At 44.3% G+C, this 20,130-nt stretch overlaps 1 protein-coding gene and 1 pseudogene across 1 annotated transcript; one reads left to right on the top strand and one right to left on the bottom strand.

Annotated features, from left to right (window-relative positions):
- The first annotated feature begins 1,369 nt into the window (after positions 1-1,369).
- LOC110724532 lies at positions 1,370-3,581 on the top strand. The gene is made up of 2 exons (XM_021903950.1): positions 1,370-1,728; positions 2,680-3,581. The coding sequence occupies exons 1-2, from the start codon at positions 1,558-1,560 to the stop codon at positions 2,902-2,904; spliced, it is 396 nt and encodes a 131-aa protein (XP_021759642.1). The 5' UTR covers positions 1,370-1,557; the 3' UTR covers positions 2,905-3,581.
- Positions 3,582-4,006: 425 nt separating this feature from the next.
- On the bottom strand, positions 4,007-18,633 carry LOC110724530 (annotated as a pseudogene).
- Positions 18,634-20,130: the final 1,497 nt, after the last annotated feature.

Here is a 20,130-nt window from a genome sequence, read left to right as displayed (position 1 = left end):
TGTAACCCGACCCAAACCCAATAAGAAGTATGACCCGATTCAAGCATGACCCAACCCAAATCCGACCTGCATAGGTTATGGAATTAATCTGAATTGATCCAACCCACTCTTACAGGACCCAAACCCAACCCATTTATCCGAATTGAAAGTTATATCTTATGCTACCTCTGTTTTAGTGAAACGCTAAACATCGCCCGCAAATCTCCACATAAAGCCCACAAATTTGAAATGAAATGACATTTTTGCCCTCAACATCAAAAACACACTTTTATCTTAAAACACACTGTTATGGCTAATAAACGGGAAGTGGCGGCACCGGAGGCGGTGTCGCGGTGGAAGTAAACAAAGTCGCCGGATCGCGAAGGAGCCGTGGTGGCAGCGCCACAACCAAGGCTACTGGCGCCTGGCCAGGACGCCACCGCCACGGTGGCGGCGCCTGGGCAAGACGCCGTGGCCACGGTGGCGGCGTCCACTGAAGACGCCACCACCGTGGCTACGGCGTCCTGCCCAGGCGCCGCCACCGTGGCGGTGGCGTCCTGGCCAGGCGCCAGTAGCCTTTTTTTTTTTTTTTTTTTTCAAATTTTTTTTAATTTTTTTTTTTCAATTTTTTTTTTCCTATTTTTTTTTTTTTTAAAATGTATTTTGTTTTTTGGATTTTCGTTGCAATTTTTTTCTTTATTATGTTTTTGTTTCCTAAATTTTTTTTATTATTTTGGGTTTTTCTTTCTAATTTTGTTTATTTTTTGAATTTACTAAAGCATATTTTTAAAATAAATTAATATTTTTTTTTGTTTTTTTTAAAAAAAAATTCAAATTTATCAAAATTCAAACAAAATAAAAAAAAAAACCAAAACGAAAAAAAAGATTTAAAAAAAAATATACCGAGGAGGTGGCGCCTGGCCAGGACGCCACCACCGTGGCTGGGGCGCCTGGCCAGGACGCCACCACCGTGGCTGGGGCAGGACGCCACTACCATGGTGGCGGCGTCCTGGCCAGGCGCCCCAGCCACGGTGATGGCGTCCTGGCCAGGCGCCCCATCCACGGTGGCGGCGTCCTGGCCAGGCGCCCCATCCACGGTGGCGGCGTCCTGGCCAGACGTTCGCCGCCAAAACTTGATTTTTAACCACTTCAGACCTCGTTTTCCGGCTACGACGGCGGCTCTTTGGTGTCCCTCGGCGATCCGGCGCTGTTCCACATTTTGGGTGAGACAAAATTTCGTTTTAGGTTAAAATTAGAACAAGGGCAAAGTTGTCAAAATTTTATAAATTGTGGGCTTTATGTAGAAAAACGCGGGCGATGTTTAACAAGTCCCCTGTTTTAAAAGCACTTGAGGACAGTAGAATTTTCGTTACTTTTGTTACACTTTCTGACAACACGTTTACAACTTTTTAGAAATTGGGTAAAACAAAAATTATTTTTATCTGCTACTTCGTAGAAATTCAGGGTGGCGCGACTTGTGGGATTGGGTCAATCATCGTTTTAAACTGTTGAGGGGAGCTGATTTCTTTAAAACATAAGTTCAAGTAATTCTGTAGTTGTAACTCAGATTAGAGAAAAATGGGGAATTATTTGACTCAAAACTTTGAGGTGAAACCAGACACAAAATCGGTTGAAGCGTTAACAAGATGGAGGAATGTGTTTGCCATCGTCAAAGATAAAAAGCGTCGTTTTCGCTTCACTGCAGACCTCTCCAAGCGTCACAAGGCGGCTGCGCTCCGTATCGCTCAGGTTCCTCTTCTAAACTTTTATTCCATTTTTTTAAAAGTAACTTTGTGCTCTCCCAGCTGTTCATGGACAATCCTATGCTTTTTTTTGGGGGGTATTTAGATTTACGAAGCACAACAACTCCAATGGTTGTACTTTGGGACTTGATTGTAATATTAAATAATTCCTAACTATTAGTTTGACCATTGAAGTTGAAAAAAATACAATTAGTTACTCCTCCGTGTTATTTTTAAATGTTACAGTTTAACCAGCACATAATTTTAGTCAATTTAATTGACTTAAATAAAATAAGAGGTAAGTGGGGTAGTTGGAGTATTAAAATATTACACTAACGCGTGACTTATTAAAAATAAATTACCCTTTGAGCAAAATACTGGGACAATTGAGGGAAAACTGATTCCGAATCCATAGTTATGATTATTAGATAATAAACTTTACTTGGGATTATTAAAAGTATATTGTCAATAATTGGGGTTATTAAAATGTATGTTTTCTTAAAACTATGTATGGTTCAAAGTAGAATACTTTTAAAATAACGAAGGGAAGTAGTAAAATCAGTAATGACTCAAGTTATTATAGGCACAAAATTTCTCTTCTCATCCTATCCTACTACATTCCTTAACATATGTGGTCAAACCTATTAGGAAGATTATTTGTGCACAAATGAAGTAATTTGGAAACAAAATGATATTTTTATTTCCTTATATAAAAAGATAATTGTTAAATACAAGTCTAAGCCACACGGACACACCTGTCACCTGGAGAGAGAGTCCATTTACAAGTCCAAAAGAGGTTCTATCCTAAAATCATATGACAATAAGAGGAATAGTCCATTTTCTCCCTTGGCCTTTTAATTTCTATTCTTTCAATGTAAGAACTCATGTGTTGTTTGACGAGACTACGCTTCAACAAAACTGATTTGTTACACTTTTTTTCTTCTTTTAAATTTACTAGGAGGGTCTCTTGGAAGATGTCGAGACAACCGAGGATCATGCCATCGACATGGATCTCGACCACAATCCCAATCCCCTCTCGGTAGGTTTGGAGCTTGAGCGAGAGCCATCATCAGTCGAGCCAAGTTATGTCAACGACACAAAGAGATTAGTTCATACTGCAGCAAACAACATGAGGAAAATGATTTGCTGCAAGGTTTTCTATATGTCCTCATTAGGTTGTTAAATGTGATTCTTGAGATTATCATAGCTTTTCTGACACAGGTTAATGCTAATGGGAAGATTAGTGACACTAAGTACCGCAAGTTAAGTGTGATCACTTCTTCAATTTGCTTAATTATGTCACTCGTCGAGATTATGAACTATCGACTGAGTCAAGGGAAACTGTTTGGAGAGTTGTCATTATACTTTAGTGTCATCAGCTCGACTTTGCAATTTTCTATCAACTTGGTGGTACTTATACTGAAGAAGAAGTTCATTAAGTTTGATTACTTCTCATTGTTGTTTTCCACAGTCACTTTGTTTTCTCCAATGGCTCATCGTCCGCAGGAGCCAGAGCAGGAAATCCACGATGCTTAAAATATCATGTGTTGGTCCAAGCTGAAATACACACCAAAAAAAAAGAGGTTTTATGTCTTTTGGAAGTTAAATGTTTAGGATTAATTTTGCTTAAGACTTATTCTCCAAGGATATTAAGTGTTATGATAGTTTAATTATTATGGATATTAGTTTTCTAATTATACTAGATATGTTGTGATATGAAGGTAATTCAGTAGGAGTGAAAGATCTTGTAAGTCCTATAAATGTAGGACAATGGGAGTTGTTAAGGAAGAAGAACACATTCTGACAACACGTTTTCAATTATTTAAAAAGACATTATCTTATACGACGTATATGTTTAAGATATTCGGGTTCAAATAAAGATTTGACACGGATACTTGAGGTATATTAAATGTTTGGTTAAAAAAAAAGGTTTGCTTAACATAGTTGTAATAATTTGTTTATCTAAACAAAGTTGTGAAATGAAATTGCTGTCAAACCAGAGATGGCTACTAGGATACGCAGGTCATTTAGCAGCTCTCAGCCAAGTCATCTGTTACTAAACTGATTCTGTAAATGCAACAAGGCCTGCAACCATATATACAACATATCTTTTGGTTTAGCATGCTCTACAAAATTCCTTTACTCTATCAGACAAGTTTACAACCCTATCGAGCTTAAAATTGTAAAGGACATTCACAAAGCTACATTAGCTGAAGCCTAAATTCTGACTGATACATTGCCTTCTTGACATGTACATAGGGCTTACCAAGATGTCAGTACTAAGTTTATGAGGTGGTGGTAGAGATAGGGGAGCCTGAGGTAGTGGTCAGAGCTATGCGATTGTGCACCGGGTGATCCTTTTCTTGAGACAATGGTGTTTTGCTAATGTTGTCTAGGTGACTGCATGGTTTCAGTTTTACTATCAGACGCTTTGATCGGCTTCTTATCTCCGCTTCTTCTTCATAACTTTCTCTCAACTCTTCTGCTGCTTCTTCCAAGTTTTCATTCATCTCTTCTACTGGTAAGCTCTGGCAAGCAGATGGCATCAGTTCATTCAGTTGTAGACTTGCTGCTGCTTCAGCTTCGGTAACTTGCACACTTTTGTCTTTCTGAATGCAATAATGTTACTTAATAAACTCATGCCATGGAACACATACAAGAAGACAATATGTATTCTGATACAACGATATTATACGAAAAGATGATGGATTTATGTACATCAGCATATATGCAGTGGTGAACTAATTATATGTACTTTCAATATATTCCATACATAATCTTAAATAATTTGTTCATGTATCAGTTATCTTTCACTTAGCTTCAACATTCATTGTTTAAATGAAAGGCTTAGACTTGGATCCACTGATAATTAAATGCATATATATGAGCTTTCAGTTGATAGAGCACTTTAAAAAAACAATGTAAGCATAGCATACCTCCAGTTCCATTAAAGCTTCTGAAATTTGGCGTAGTTGCATTTCCATAAGATTCTTCTTCTTCATCAGAACCTCATAGGTTTCCTTCATTTGACAAAGGCAATAAAGTTATGTTAAAAAGACTAGCTATCTCAGGAAAAATAAATAGATATGATAACTGTGCTGTCTTGGTTTGATCACTAATTAACCAGTTCATGCTGAGTTACTAACCCTCCCAGAAGATGCTGCACTGGCTGGCATTACCATAGTGATTGGCTGCTGATCTTGGTTTTTGGTTTTTAGCTCTTCCATTTGTCTGCAATGAGGGCATCTCGATTAAGATAAAAGATCACCACAAATACAATTACAGGATTCAGAGAGTCCAATCAGTAGTACTACCTCCTCATGATGCTAAGTTCATCTTTAAGCATCTTTACTTCTTGACGACATGAACACCTGGGAAGGTTAATGCTCTCTCCAAGCTTCCATCCAGGAGGTGGAATCCAATAGGGATCTTTAACCCCAGCCTCCTTCCTGATGTTAGCCAGATCAGCACTCTCAAGCCAGTACTCCATCTTACCTTCAGCATCACACCTTCTACGAAGGCGGGCACCACTTGGCCAGCAAGGTGCTTGAGCATATGGTCTAACAGGCCTGTATCACCAATTCTTTTCCGAGCTTCTGTCCTTAGCTGCAAACGAGAAACTGGGTTTTCATGACCAGCTCCATATTTCTTCAAAACCTCCACCAATTCCATTCCAGCTGCCACATACCTGCATGTTTGCCATCAAGTTAGCTTAGTGAAGTAGTAAGCACTTTCAGACAATCAGACTAAAAATTGTATCTTGTGAGTTTTACCTTTTTAGAGGCCATCTGTCAACAAATTCTTTATCATTGTTTCCCTTGATTACAGCTTTAATTTCAGTAGTGTTTCGGGTGAAAACAATGGGATCTTGTCGAAGGTCCGATGAAGTGGAGAAGACTGGATTCGGTCCAAGTGATGTTGGGCCGAAGGTTTCCTGCACAGTAAACACACGTAAACTAGCCTCGGGGGTGTTGCCGAGGAAGGCCCCTCCGATGCTAAAGTCAGTACAGTGTGTAGAAAGAGAACACTATGCAAGAGAATTAATTGCTTGAGGCTTTGCTTGAATTAATGTACAAATGTAATATTGATGGCTTTTATACCTTTGCATATATGGAGAAGTTGGGCCTTAGCCCAATTGACTTGCCTTGAGGACTGATCTTTGACTTTAGCACATTTGGAGAGTTGAACCTTGACCTTGGGCTTTTAATTGGATCATTTAATGACTAGGCCCAATTGGACTAAATTGGACCCAAACAACTTGCCACCCAGACCCGATTTGGAAGGATGACGGGTCGGGTTTGATTTAATCAGAAAAGGAGGGAAGTGAATGATTTAATTAATCCAAAAATTTGAATTTAAACCGTAATTAAACCATAATTAATTAGATAACAACAGTTAAGGCGGATAATTGTGGAAGTTGGACGGATAATGGGCGGTTTAATCGCAAGGTCGTGTGTTTAACGGTTACTTAGTGGGGTATTTAAGAGAAATTGAAACGCGGACTCCCCGTATTCCCATTTCTGGAGGTATAATTAGAGGCGCGTCATCTCTCCTCACTTATTCACCAACACAAACCCAGAATTTTCGAGAGAACCCAAGAACCCACATCAAAACTTCGCAAATTCCCCGAGCATTAAGCTTAGAAACTGAGATTCGTCACTACCAATTCGTAAATCGGAAACTTCTGCTTCAGATTAAGGTAAATTCCTTTGATTTTAGTTTATTTTTCTTCGAATTTGAACTCCTTCCCCTTTTTTCGACTTTTTTCTTCGAAATTATCAATGGCGAGAGGAGTTAGGGGTAGAGCCCGTGCTCCAAGAAGAGCAAGGCCAATTCCCGATCCCCGGAACAGGATTGGGACCTGGAATGGACAAAGAGCAGAGTCTGACCCTGCTGAAGGGATTAGGGCGACTCCCATTTCTTCGGCTCCTCCTCAGAGAACGGAGGGGCCGAGCGCTTCTGGGCGGGACGATGAAGTTCCCGCTGTCCTTTGGGATATCCTTCCCGGGTTTTCGGAGTGGGAGGATGCCGAAGTAGCTTCGGCTATGATAAAGAACCGCCCCTACTCATGGTGGGTGGAAAATGCCAAACAGTATCGGTTTGCCGAACAAATTGAGTTGCATTACGACATCCTTGAAGCTGATGGGTATTGGTGCCGAATGCCCGTGGCATCCGATAGAATCCATCGTCCACCCCCGGGGTATGTGGGGGTGTATACAAGACAACTTCAGTATGGGCTGAGGTTCCCTTTGGACGTATTCGTCCGAGACTTGTTGATCCATTACAATATTTCCCTATGTCAGCTAACTCCCATTAGCATCCGAAGGGTGATGACATACTTATGGGTCTGCAAGTTCTTCAGGTATGTGCCGAACCTGCACTGCTTCAAAAAGCTCCATCGACTAGTGTCAAATATTCAAAGTGGGCACGGAAGTCATGGTTCTGGGTGGTACCGGATTGAGTCTCGGCCCCCATACCTAACCATGTGGCCGAACGACTCTTCAGACAAGGACTGGAGAGGCCAATGGATTTGGGTTAGAGCACCCACGGACCCGAGCCACCCTTGCGTCTTCAGCGCTCCCCGGTATCTTGCTGAGCCTGATCCCGACATGGGAAGTTTAGGTCCTCCCGAAGATAACGGCCCAGACCCGAACCTTAATCAACAGAACATCTTCGGCAAGCTGCCGAACCGGGGGGGCAGCGGCCGAATGCAGCATATCCCGGAGACTTGGCTCCCCGATACGCATTATGTTTTCCAAGAGAATATGCTAGCAGCTGTCGGCCTCAGCCGAAAGTTTAAGGATGGTAAGCTTCTTCGGCTGGGGCCGAGGCCTTTTAATTATCTCTTTTCCTCCTCTTTCACTTCGCTTTTTTATGTTGTGCCAACCTAACTGAACTGACCTTTCCCCTTTTCTTTTTCAGAGCGGGACGAGACCAACGTCGGCATTAACTACGCTCGTCTCGGCGTCAACCGAGAACGAGTTGTAACTGATCGGGCCCACTTTATCACTGAACCGAGGCATAGGGAAGTTCATCTAGACTCTTCCCACTTCCAAATTGAGGCTGTTGCTCTGTATCAGAGGCAGAAGCCTTGGTGGAAGAAGAGAGATCCCTGGTTTCAGCTGCTAGACGAAGAAGCTGAAGCTGCCCGTACGGCCGAAGAGGTTGCACGGGTTATTGAAGCTTGTGAAGGAGGAGAAGGGTCCTCCAGGGCTGATGAAGAAGAGGCTGCAGCTAGGGCAGCTGAAGAAGACGAGGCTTTGCTGAAGACCTCGGTGAGCTTTTAGACTTAATTTTGTCTGTTTCTGTTTTTTGTTGTTTTTTTTTTTACTCACATTCTTCCTCCCTCCTGTCTTTTACAGTCTGAAGAGAGTAACAGACACAGAGATGGGAAAGCCCCTGTTCGTCCCGAAGACCAGATACAAGAAGAGTCTTCAGACTCAGACATGGACGAGCAGCCGCTTCAGAAAAGGCGCCGAAGAATGGCCATCATCGGCCCGCATGTCTTTCAGCGGAGGCCGATGACCATCGGCGTTGAAATAAGGGAACCCGAGGAAGGCAATGGATCGCCGAGGGTTCCCCGGCCACCACCTCAATCACCTCCAAAGACCCCTCCGCCACCTCCCGAGATGGAGGTGGATCAGAAAACTCCCGAACCTAAGGGAGGGGTCCAAGAAGAAGTTCAAGAGAGTGCTGCTGAGCACAGGAATGAGGATGCCGTGATGCCCAGTGCTGAGGGTTTCACGGCAGACATTGCAAGAGAGGTTGAGGCCTTCGTCCTCACCCCTGAAGAAGAAGAAGTCATAATAATTGACTCTTCTGAGAAGAAGGAGGATGCTGAGCCATCCAAAGTTAAAGAAGCTCCATCGTCATCCTTTCCTTCCTTCCAGACTCTGCAATCTGGAGAAATGGGTTTCTCGGCCCCCCGAATTCCAATCCCAGATCACATCTGGGACCTCATATGGGGTCAGAACCGAGAAGGTGCTGCAGCCTACTTCGGCGATTTTGCTGGCATGTCCGAAGTAGATAGGGCAAGAATGTGGTCGCTGAAGACCACTGTTGGGATGGGCGAATCCAGCAGATCAGTTGCTGACCCAGCCAGGTCTAACCAACTGCTGATGATGCAGGTGATTTTCCTTGCCTTTATCTCCTTTAAAATTCAGCTCTTCAATTATCATATTATTATTATTTTTTATTTTAACTTGTGCTCCTGTTTTCAGTTCGTGCACAATCAGACTCTCACTGTAGAGCTGATAGATACCCTACAAGATAGGGTAGACGCTGCCGAGCACGACAAAAAGGTAGCCGAGGAGGAGTTAAAGCTTGCTAAGCTGAAGCAAGCAGCAGCTGAAGAGAAGCAGAAGAAGGGTGAAGAATATGAGAAAAAAGCTGCTGAAGCCCTCAAAACCTTCTGCGATGCTATGGAGAAGGAAGTTTTTCCCCCACTGATGGAAGGGGAAAAATTCCTCCAAGTGCACATGGGAGTGGACATCTCCAAATTCAAGGCTAACATTGAGAGCCTAATCCAGGATGGAGCTGCTGCACAAGCTGAAGTGCAGCAACAGCTAGAAGCTCTTGAAGCCAGCAGAATGGCTGCTGAAGAGATGCTCCAAGCCAGGGATGTCCAACTCTCAGAGGCTGCTGCTGCTGCTGAAGCTCAGAGAGCTAAGCTCCAAGAAGCTGAGGATCAGCTGATGGCCAAAAAGGAAGAAGTGGCCCAGGCTCAGACAGAGGCTTCCCAAGTTCAGCAGGAGCTGAATGAGCTGAAAGGTTCCTCCTCCAAGCTCGCCGATGAGCTGAAGAAATCCAAGGAAGACTTGGAGGAGACAAAGAAGAAGTTGGCTGATGCTGAGGCTCTACTCAAAGTCCGTGTCTATACCCAGGAAGAATATGAAATGGGTTTCAGAAACGGGTTCAGAGTGTGCCGAAGAGTCTGCCTTCATGCTGAGCCGAAGTTGGACTGGTCCAAATGTGCTGAATGGGTCCAGGATCCCAAAGACCCTCATATGAAGTATGCAACTCCAGTCGAAGCTGAAATCCTTAAGGCTGAGGAAGCCGAAGAAGAGGCTGAGAGAATGGAGTTGGAGGCTGAACAGAGGGAAAGGGAGGCTCGGCAGAGTGCAAAGCCTGCCTCTTCTGCTGCTGGGGCTGAGACCACCATGGGGCCCAACAATGCTGATCAGTCTGATCCTCGGGATGAAGCATAGGAACTCGGGCAGTCGTCTTCAGAATCTTGCGGTTCATCATGCGCTCAACTTTAGACTTGCCGCTTTCTGAATTTATAATTTGTTTGAACTTGTAGCTCAATTTCTGAGCATGAATTATTAAACTGATGCTCTTTTCTTCAGCTGCTTTGTCTTATTTTGAATGCTTTACTGATTCTTCAATTCTAATGAACGTAAACTCGCACTGGTAGTGCCTCTTGCCCCCCAGAAATTGAAGTATGACTTCAGCTGAATAAACAATTTCTTTATTTCTTAAAAATGGGTATCCGAAACACAGGGCCAACTGAAGGCAATGCTTCGGATAATGGCTTTCTGGGATACAAGGCTCAGTTAAGGCAATATCCCAGAATTTTCCATGGACTCATGCCTTTGGAGAACAAATCTTACTGAAGCTTGACTTCAGCTGAAAGACTAGAGTTCTTTAAAAAGACGAGTTTGTCCGCAATCTGAAACCCAGTTACCCGAAGGCGAAGGTTTCAGACAAGACTGAATAAACAATTTCCAACAGTTGTTGTTATCCTTGATTTTCTGTCTATCATTGAAAAATGGATATCCGAAACACAGGGCCAACTGAAGGCAATGTTTCGGATAATGGCTTTCTGGGATACAAGGCTCAGTTAAGGCAATATCCCAGAATTGTCCATGGACTCATGTCTTTGGAGAACAAGTCTTACTAAAGTTTGACTTCAGCTGAAAGACCAGTGTTCTTTAAAAAGACGAGTTTTGTCAGCAATCTGAAACCCAGTTACCCGAAGGCGAAGGTTTCAGACGAGGCTGAATAAAAAACCCTTAAAGAGTAGATAGAACCAAGAAAACTTTGAAAGGATAAAAAGTTGCAAATATTTATATAAATGGTGGCTCCAAGGCCTTTCATTAATTCAAAATGTACTTACAAAGATTGTTCTGCCCCGAAGGGTTTACACATGATATTTTTTCAGTACATCAGCGTTCCAGTGATTTTTCAACTCAGTTCCATCCAACTGCCGAAGTCGGTATGTCCCTGGCTGAAGCTCATCACAGATTTCATAAGGCCCTTCCCATGCAGCTGAGAGTTTCCCATGGATTCGGCCTTTCTAAACTGCAGCAGCATTCCGAAGGACAAGGTCTCCAATTTTAAGAGGCCTTGCATGGACCCTTCGGTTATAAAATTTGCTGATTCTCTGCTTATAAGCAGCCATTCTGTCTCGGGCTGAGTCTCTTACTTCGTCGAGGAAATCGAGAGATTCCTTCATTAGTTGCTCATTCTCGGCCGAGAAGTGGTGCACTCGTAGGCTCTCAGAGCCAATTTCCACTGGAAGAACGGCCTCGGCACCATACACTAGTTCAAAAGGTGAATAGCCCGTTGCCTCTTTTTCAGTTGTCCGAAGGGACCAAAGGGTTCCAGGGAGCTCCTCCAGCCACTTGGACTTTTGATCTTCCACCCTCTTTTTGAGGGCATTTAGGATCTGTTTATTTGCAGCTTCGGCTTGTCCGTTACTTTGCGGGTGGCATACCGCTGAATATGCCAGTTTGATGCCGAACTGATCTGTATACCGCTTCAGCGGTAAGTTATCGAATTGCCTCCCATGATCAAAGACAAATACTCTCGGAATGCCGAAACGAGTGATGATATTCTGCCAGATAAATTTCCTGACAGTTTGCTCTGTAATGTTCGAGGCTGCTTCGGCCTTGATCCACTTACTGAAGTAGTCAACACCAACTATCAGCTATTTTTTCTGGTACACAGCCTCTGGAAATGGTCCTAGTATATCCAGTCCCCATTGGGCAAACGGGAGTGGATTAAGGATCGGCTGAAGATCCCTTACTGGCTGGTGGATAACTGGAGCGTGTTTTTGACATTTTTCGCATTTCCGGACCAGCTCCTTAGCATTTGCGATCATGGTGGGCCAGTAATATCCAGCCCTCAATGCCTTGTGGGCTAAGGTCCTTCCCCCGATGTGGTTCCCACAGATGCCGAGGTGAATTTCCCATAGGATATAATCTGCATCTGTTGGTCCCACGCATTTCAGCAATGGGGCTGAGAAGGACTTTTTCAGAAGCTCCCCCCTAAAGACAATGAACCTTGAGCTGGTTCTCTTCATCTTGGAGGCCAAAGCTCTATCTCCGGGAGTCTCTCCCCGAAGTTTGAAAGCCAGGATGGGATCCATCCAACTAGGCTCTGGGTCAGCGCAGCACACTTCAAGTGCTTCGTCGACACTTCTTTCTCGACGTACTTCCACATATACAGATCTGTTCAACTCAGTGAGAGTTGAACTGGCAAGTTTGGAGAGTGCATCGGCTTGAGTATTCTGACCCCTTGGGATCAGCTGAACCTCGAAAGTTTTCAGCTTTGCAATGACTGATTTGATCTTGGCAAGATAAGCTATCATGGAGGGCTCTTTGGCCTCGTAGCTGCCGCTGATCTGATATGCAACTAGCTGAGAGTCTGTTTTCAGGCAAACATGATCGGCTTCCAGGGAGATGCACAATTCTAGGCCAGCGATTGCTGCCTCATATTCGGCTTCGTTGTTCGAGGCCTTAAAAGAAAATTTTAGTGCATACTCGAAGGTTTTGCCTTCGGGAGAAGTTATCACTACTCCTGCCCCCGAACCGTTTTCGGTGGAAGATCCATCCGTAAACACGGTCCAGACTTTCTTTTCATTGTCTAGCGCTTCTTGGTATGAGCATTCGGCCAAGAAATCCGCTAGAGCTTGAGCCTTAATGGCAGCCCTCGGACGGTAGCTGATGCTGAATTCGGTGAGCTCAAAAGCCCACTTGGCTAGTCTACCAGATTTTTCAACCTTGCCGAGAACTTTTTCCAACGGCTGATCAGTTAAGACCACTATCTGATGGCAATCAAAATAGGGCCTCAGCTTCCGAGCAGCTACTACTACCGCGAAAGCGACTTTCTCGAGTAGAGGGTAGCGAGTCTCGGCATTCGTCAGTGTATGACTGACAAAATAGATCGGTTGCTGACTTTTGCTTTCTTCCTTCAGCAGTACTGCACTGATGGTGGCTGGGCTAACGGCCACATACAGGTACAAAGTTTCTCCTTCTGGTGGGCTAGCCAGCGTTGGGAGTTGAGCCAGATGCTCCCGAAGCTGTTTAAAGGCTTCTTTTTGCTCTTCCTCCCAAACGAGCTCTTTTGTTTTCGGGAGTTTCAGGGCTTTGAAGAAAGGTAACCCCTTATCCGAAGTTCTGGAAATGAACCTCGAGAGGGCTGCCATTCTTCCGGTGAGCCGCTGAACATCCCGCTTTGTCTTCGGCTCAGGAAGGTCAAGCGCTGCTTTGACTTTGGAGGGATTGTCATCAATCCCCCTCTTGCTGACGATGAACCCAAGGAATTTCCCTGACTTCACGCCGAAGACACACTTCTTCGGATTCAGTTTCATTTGATGCTTTCTTAAGGTGGCGAAAGTTTCAGCCAGGTCTTTAACATGGTCCTCAGATTTTTTGCTTTTGACGATTGAATCGTCGACGTAGACTTCCATGTTTCGGCCCTTTTGATCGGCGAAAACTTGATCCACCAGCCTTTGATAGGTTGCCCCCGCATTTTTCAATCCCAAGGGCATCATTTTGTAATTGTACACCCCAGCGTTCGTGACGAATGCCGTCTTTGCTCGATCGTCGGGGTGCATGAAGATCTGATGATACCCCGAGAATGCGTCCATGAAACTAAGCAAGGCATGGCCACTTGTCGAATCGACTAGCTGGTCGATCCTCGGCAAGGGATAGAAATCCTTCGGACAAGCCTTATTTAGGTCCGTGAAGTCAACGCACATCCTCCAGGTACCATTGGCCTTCTGAACCATCACCACATTTGCCAACCATTCTGGATATTGGCAAGACTCGATGAAGCCTGCCTCTAGCAACTTTTTGACCTCGGCTGCGATGTCTCGGTTCTTATTAGCGGAGTAATTCCTCTTCTTTTGCTTAATTGGTCGACACGTTGGGTCAACATTAAGCTTATGGGAGATGAGGTCTGGACTTATCCCGGGCATATCAGCTGCCGAGAAAGCAGACACATCTCTGTTGTCCCGAAGGAGCTGAATAAGTTCACAACGGGTGTTCGGATCAAGGTCCATCCCGATTGTTACACATTTCTCAACGTCTCCTTCGGCCAACTGAACTGTTTTAGTCTGTTGGTCCATATCCATTGCTGATGGACTAGACTCTTCAGAATCTGGCCTGCTGCCTATGTCAGCAGGTGTCCCAGTCTTTTTGTTCTTCGGCTGGCTCTCTGAGTCTTTCAGTTCAGCTGAAGAGCAAGTCTTTTCCCTTTCGGGCCCTTTTTCTCTGGGTACAAATCCTTGGGCCGAAGCACTTAGGCCTTTCGGCTTTTTTGTGCTTGGCTCTCTTTATTTTTCTTTCTCCTCCTCATCCTTGTCGTCATCTGGGCGACTACTGGATGGCTTGAGGTAGTTGCACCTTCGGGCGTCCTTTTGGTTGCCCTGTATCCTTTCGGGGAAGCCAGCGTCTGAGACGTAAATCATCAGCTGATGATAAGTTGAGACGACCCCTTGGATCTCATGAATTATGGGTCTCCCCAAAATCACGTTGTACACTGAAGGAGCATCAATGACCAAAAATTCAATCATGACATTCCTGGCTGCCTCATCGCAGCCGATGGTGACAGGAAGTGTCACCTTCCCATCTAGATAAGTTGAAGCCCCGTTGAACCCGGATACCGGGTAGGGTACCGGGGTAAGGTGCTTGGGCTTCAGCTTGATTTGATTGTAGGCCTTTCGGAACAGAATGTTCGCTCCGCTGCACCGTCAACAAGGACCTTACTAACGTCGTGGTTGGCCACCGTGGCGATGATCACCAACGGATCCTCGTGAGGGAACGTTACCCCCCGGCAGTCGGCGGCTGTGAACGTCATGTTCGACACCGGCAACTGGGGAGACTGAATGTCAGCGTTGTTCACCTGGTGAGTCAAAGCCCTAAGGTGTCGCTTGTTCTCCCTCCGAGAGCATATTCCTCCCGAGATAACATTAATCGGAGAGAATTTTCCCTCTGGCTTTTTACTGTTCTTCCGGGGGAAGTCGAGGTCTTGCCGAGAGTCCTTTGCTGACTTCTCGGATTCTTTTTTCTCGCGGTAATCCGCGATGTATTTTTTCAAGTATCCCTTCCGGACCATGTCCTCTATCTGGTCTTTCAGTTGGATACACTCCTCAGTGTTATGTCCCGAAGATTCGTGGAACTCGCACCACTGATTTTTATTTTTTCGCTGATACCACTCTGGGAGTGGTCTCGGCTTTCGGTAACTCTGCTCCTCCTTCGTCACGCTGTAAATTTTGGCGCGTGGAAGAGAGAGCGGAGTGTAGGACTCGTATCTGCCTGTGTATGAGGCAGATTTTTCCTTCTTTGGGCCGCTGACCGAAGATTGCTCCGAGGCCTTTGACTTTCCCTTTGCCTTATGGCCTTGGCCTTCAGACAAGGGTATTTGTTTTTGTTTCCCTCCCCGAATTGGGGTTGGGTTTTCACTTTGTTCCATTCTTCGGCTCGGATGAACTTATCCGAGGCATTCAGAGCTTCCTCCAAGGTCTGCGGGGTATGCATGACCATGAAGTCTAGGAACTTCCCGGGCTGAAGGCCATTCTGCATTGCAAAAACGGCTAGCCCCTGGTCCAGCTGAGAGACGCTGGATGACTCGTTGCTGAAACGGGTCAGATAGTCTCGGAGGCTTTCGGTTTCCCCCTGTTGCAGACTCATGAGTTCTGCAGTAGTCTTCTCTCGGCGGTTTGCCGTGGAAAACTTGCTCCTAAATTTGGAGGACAGATCATCCCACCCTGTTATAGAGCCTTGCTTTACTCCCTTGGAGATCCATGCTTGCGCGACCCCCTTGAGAGTGGTTGGGAAATATTTGCACCAAGTCGCTTCGGATCTGGGGCAAAGATGCATATGAGCCTCATACGAGGCAATGTGGTCCTTCGGATCCGAAGTTCCATCATATGTGATGTGCGACGATATTTTAACCGTGGGCACGTGCTCTTCCAGTATCCACTGCTCGAATGGCGAACTGGCGGGTAGCATAACAGCCTTGCCCTTGTTCCTGGCCGAAGGGACCGCGCTCCGCCCTCTTAGAGAGGTAGGAGTGGTTTTCTTCCCTGGCTGGGAAGTCTGGGCCTCAGCCGCAGGGAACGAGAGGCGACTGTGCACGCTCGGTTCCTTGCCGCCGAGTCGGTCGAGGACGCTTCGGCGAACAGTCTCAGGTTGTTTTCGGTGAGTAGATTCTGGCCGAGAAGCTGAGTTGCTGCTCTTATGCGTTTCTGGTCGGGAGGTTGAGGATCCTTTGAAAAATTGAGGGTTCTTTTTCCTCTCTTTTTCAGTTTTCCAGGTATCCTCTTCCCACTCTTCCAGTTCCCGGAGGAAGGAAGCTTCCCACCATCATGGTCTAGCTTCCTCCGCTGATGCCGGGTATGCGGAGGAGTTCGATCACGAGGTGGTGGCATATTTTGTGCCCTCATTGCCTCCATGAGCACTGCCAGCGCTCTTGCCACCTCCTCCGAGCTGGGCCCCGTCAAAGGGGTCCTTGGCCGAGTGTGGGAATGAGAGCGCACAGTCGATGGTTGGCTTTGGGGCATTGAATGTGTCCTATGATCGGACTCACCCCTGCTAGACCGAGAGTGACTCGGCCTATGATGAGAGTTATGAATTACGGGAGAGAGGGAATCCTCCCTGTATGATCCTCCCCCCGAGCTGGCACCCTTGGGAGAGTTCTGGTCCGGTGAGGGTGATGGAGTAGGGGTTTTAGGCTTTTCGCCTGCTCCTTGACGGAGGTCTTTGCTCTTGCGGTTCTTAGCCATTGCTACTAAGATAATTGCAAGATGATCTTGGTTAGAAATTTGGCTTAAAGATTTTTTGAAAGTCTTCCCCACAGACGGCGCCAAATTGTTTCGGGTGAAAACAATGGGACCTTGTCGAAGGTCCGATGAAGTGGAGAAGACTGGATTCGGTCCAAGTGATGTTGGGCCGAAGGTTTCCTGCACAGTAAACACACGTAAACTAGCCTCGGGGGTGTTGCCGAGGAAGGCCCCTCCGATGCTAAAGTCAGTACAGTGTGTAGAAAGAGAACACTATGCAAGAGAATTAATTGCTTGAGGCTTTGCTTGAATTAATGTACAAATTTAATATTGATGGCTTTTATACCTTTGCATATATGGAGAAGTTGGGCCTTAGCCCAATTGACTTGCCTTGAGGACTGATCTTTGACTTTAGCACATTTGGAGAGTTGAACCTTGACCTTGGGCTTTTAATTGGATCATTTAATGACTAGGCCCAATTGGACTAAATTGGACCCAAACAAGTAGTTTTTTGTTTAGGAATGTGGTCAGTCTTCTTGCTTGGAGAATTAGGAGCTCTACCACGCTTTCTCTTCCTGTTATATTGAATGATTTCTTTGCCCTTAGTTCCATGGCATGCCTCTTCATTCACACTTTGTTTACCCTCCTCTAAAGTTAAACTCTTTTCCTTTCCATGGTCATCTAGCCTTTCCGAATTTGGGACATAGGCAACAAACTTCTTCAAACCCCATCCTTGGATTTTGGAGGCTCGGAGCTTAGAAAAGCATGGCCCATGCTTAGCCTCAGAACCATTTGTCGTTCTTGGCGGTGGCAAGGACTTGATTAACCAAAAGGACTTAGAATGCTTAAGCATATCAAACCCTTGAGATGGGATTATGCGCCTCAGAACTTCAACAGCAAGCATTGGTCCCATGATAAACTTTTCATCCAATGCAGGGTAAAGTTCTGATCGACAAGCTATATGGTCTGATTTGCCAAAATACGCCTCTAGTGATTGAGCACTAGGATATCTTACAGTAACATTCAGTTCAGACTTCGAAGTTACCTTAAAAATCAATGAACAAACACGAAAACCAACAGTAATGATCACCACATTTTATACCAGTAGCTAACCACAGCATAACCAAGATAGCTATAACACACTAAAAATCAGTATTAATTCATCCCAACTTTTGTACCACAACTTAGAACTTCACTACAAATAAAGCCTAAACCTATACAAAAATAGCCCAAAAATCACTACATATCAAAATCCAATGTCTTCTCTATTCCACAAAATCATACATACACACAGTAAAGCAACAAATTTTAGAACCGGGGTTGAGCTTTCATTACCATAACAGCGTTAACATAATGGAGCGTAGCCGGGGTCCTCTGAGGTAGCTTTGAGTGATCAATCTCATAGAATGAACCCTCTAAAATAGTCTCAATTGGTTCTATGAAAAAATGATTATGTATGATTAGTGAATAATACAAATAAATTATGAACCCTCTAAGATTAAAATCAGCATCAACAAAAAGGAGCATACTTTTGGGGATGGAACAGAGAGAGTTGGGCAGTGGACATCTCATTGCTGCATCTCCCACTTCTCCTAGTATACTCTGCCTTTTCCACATCCTTTTCAATCTTTCCTACAATCAATTTTCACAATCCAATAAATAAATAAGCACAAAAAATAAATAATGACAAAATCTTTTTTTTTTTTTTTTTGACAAAATCATCCTTCTTTTTTATATGATCAGATAATAGAATTACGAAATCAACCCAAGTAAGATTTTTCATAAATTTTACTGGGTTTTTTTTATTTTTTATGTTATTTTTTTATGACTAAAATTAAGCAGAAAAAAAAAATTAAATCTGACAGATTTTGCACAACACAGAATCAACCCCATTAACCCATGTGAAGAAAAAAATTCCCCAGAACAACGTCAGAAAGCAGAGTATTAATCACAAAAAAACAAAAAAAACAAATAAAAAATCAACACCAATTTATCATCTGATCTGGTGGGAGTTTGATTTCTAATAGGATTTAAAAATATATATATATATACATATATATATATATACATATATATATATATATATATATATATATATATATATATATATATATATATATATATATATATATGTGAAAACAATGGGACCTTGCCGAAGGTCCGCTGAAATGGAGAAGGCTGGATTCGGTCCAAGTTATGTTGGGCCGAAGGTTTCCTGCACAGTAAACACACGTAAACTAGCCTCGGGGGTGTTGCCGAGGAAGGCCCCTCCGATGCTAAAATCAGTACAATGTGTAAAAAGAGGACACTATGCAAGAGAGTTTGTTGCTTGAGGCTTTTATGGAATATATCAGAATATATGAATGAACATATGAATCTATGAATGAGTCAGAATATGAATGTATCAATATTGATGGCTTTTATACCTCATCATACATGGAGAGGTTGGGCCTTAGCCCAATTGGCTTGCTTTGTGGGCTGACCTTTGACTTTAGGAAATTGGAGTGTTGAACCTTGACCTTGGGCTTTTAATTGGATCATTTAGTGCTTAGGCCCAATTGGACTAAATTGGACCCAAACAACTTGCCCCCCAGACCCGATTTGGAAGGATGACGGGTCGGGTTTGATTTAATTCAGAAAAGGAGGGAAGTAAATGATTTAATTAATCCAAAAATCTGAATTTAACCGTAATTAATGAGATAACGACGGTTAAGGCAGATGATTGTGGAAGTTGGACGGATAATGGGCAGTTTAATCACAAGATCATGTGTTTAACGGTTACTTAGTGGAGTATTTAAGAGAAATTAAAACGCAGACTCCTCGTATCCCATTCCTGGAGATATAAACAGAGGCGCGTCATCTCTCCTCACTTATTCACCAACACAAACCCAGAATTCTCGAGAGAGAAACCAAGAACCCGCATCAAAACTTCGCAAATTCCCCGAGCATTAAGCTTAGAAATTGAGACTTGCCACTACGAACTCGTAAATCGGCAACTTTCGCTTCAGATTAAGGTAAATTCCTTTGATTTCAGTTTATTTTTCTTCGAATTCGAACTCCTTCCCCTTTTCTTTCGACTTTTTTCTTCGAAATAATCAATGGCAAGAGGAGTTAGAGGTAGAGCCCGTGCTCCAAGAAGAGCAAGGCCGATTCCCGATCCTAGGAACAGGATTGGGACCTGGAATGGACAAAGGCCAGAGTCTGACCCTGCTGAAGGGATTAGGGCGACTCCCCTTTCCTCGGCTCCTCCTCAGAGAACGGAGGAGCCGAGCGCTTCTGGACGGGATGATGAAGTTCCCGCTGTCCTTTGGGATATCCTCCCCGGGTTTTCAGAATGGGAGAATGCCGAAGTTGCTTCGGCCATGATAAAGAACCGCCCCTACCCATGGTGGGTGGAGA

This window comes from Chenopodium quinoa, unplaced genomic scaffold (genome assembly GCF_001683475.1).
Source record: "Chenopodium quinoa cultivar QQ74 unplaced genomic scaffold, ASM168347v1, whole genome shotgun sequence".
Lineage (NCBI taxonomy): Eukaryota > Viridiplantae > Streptophyta > Magnoliopsida > Caryophyllales > Amaranthaceae > Chenopodium > Chenopodium quinoa.
The sequence above is the reverse complement of the archived record's forward strand: the minus strand, read 5'-3'. Positions and strand labels throughout refer to the sequence as shown.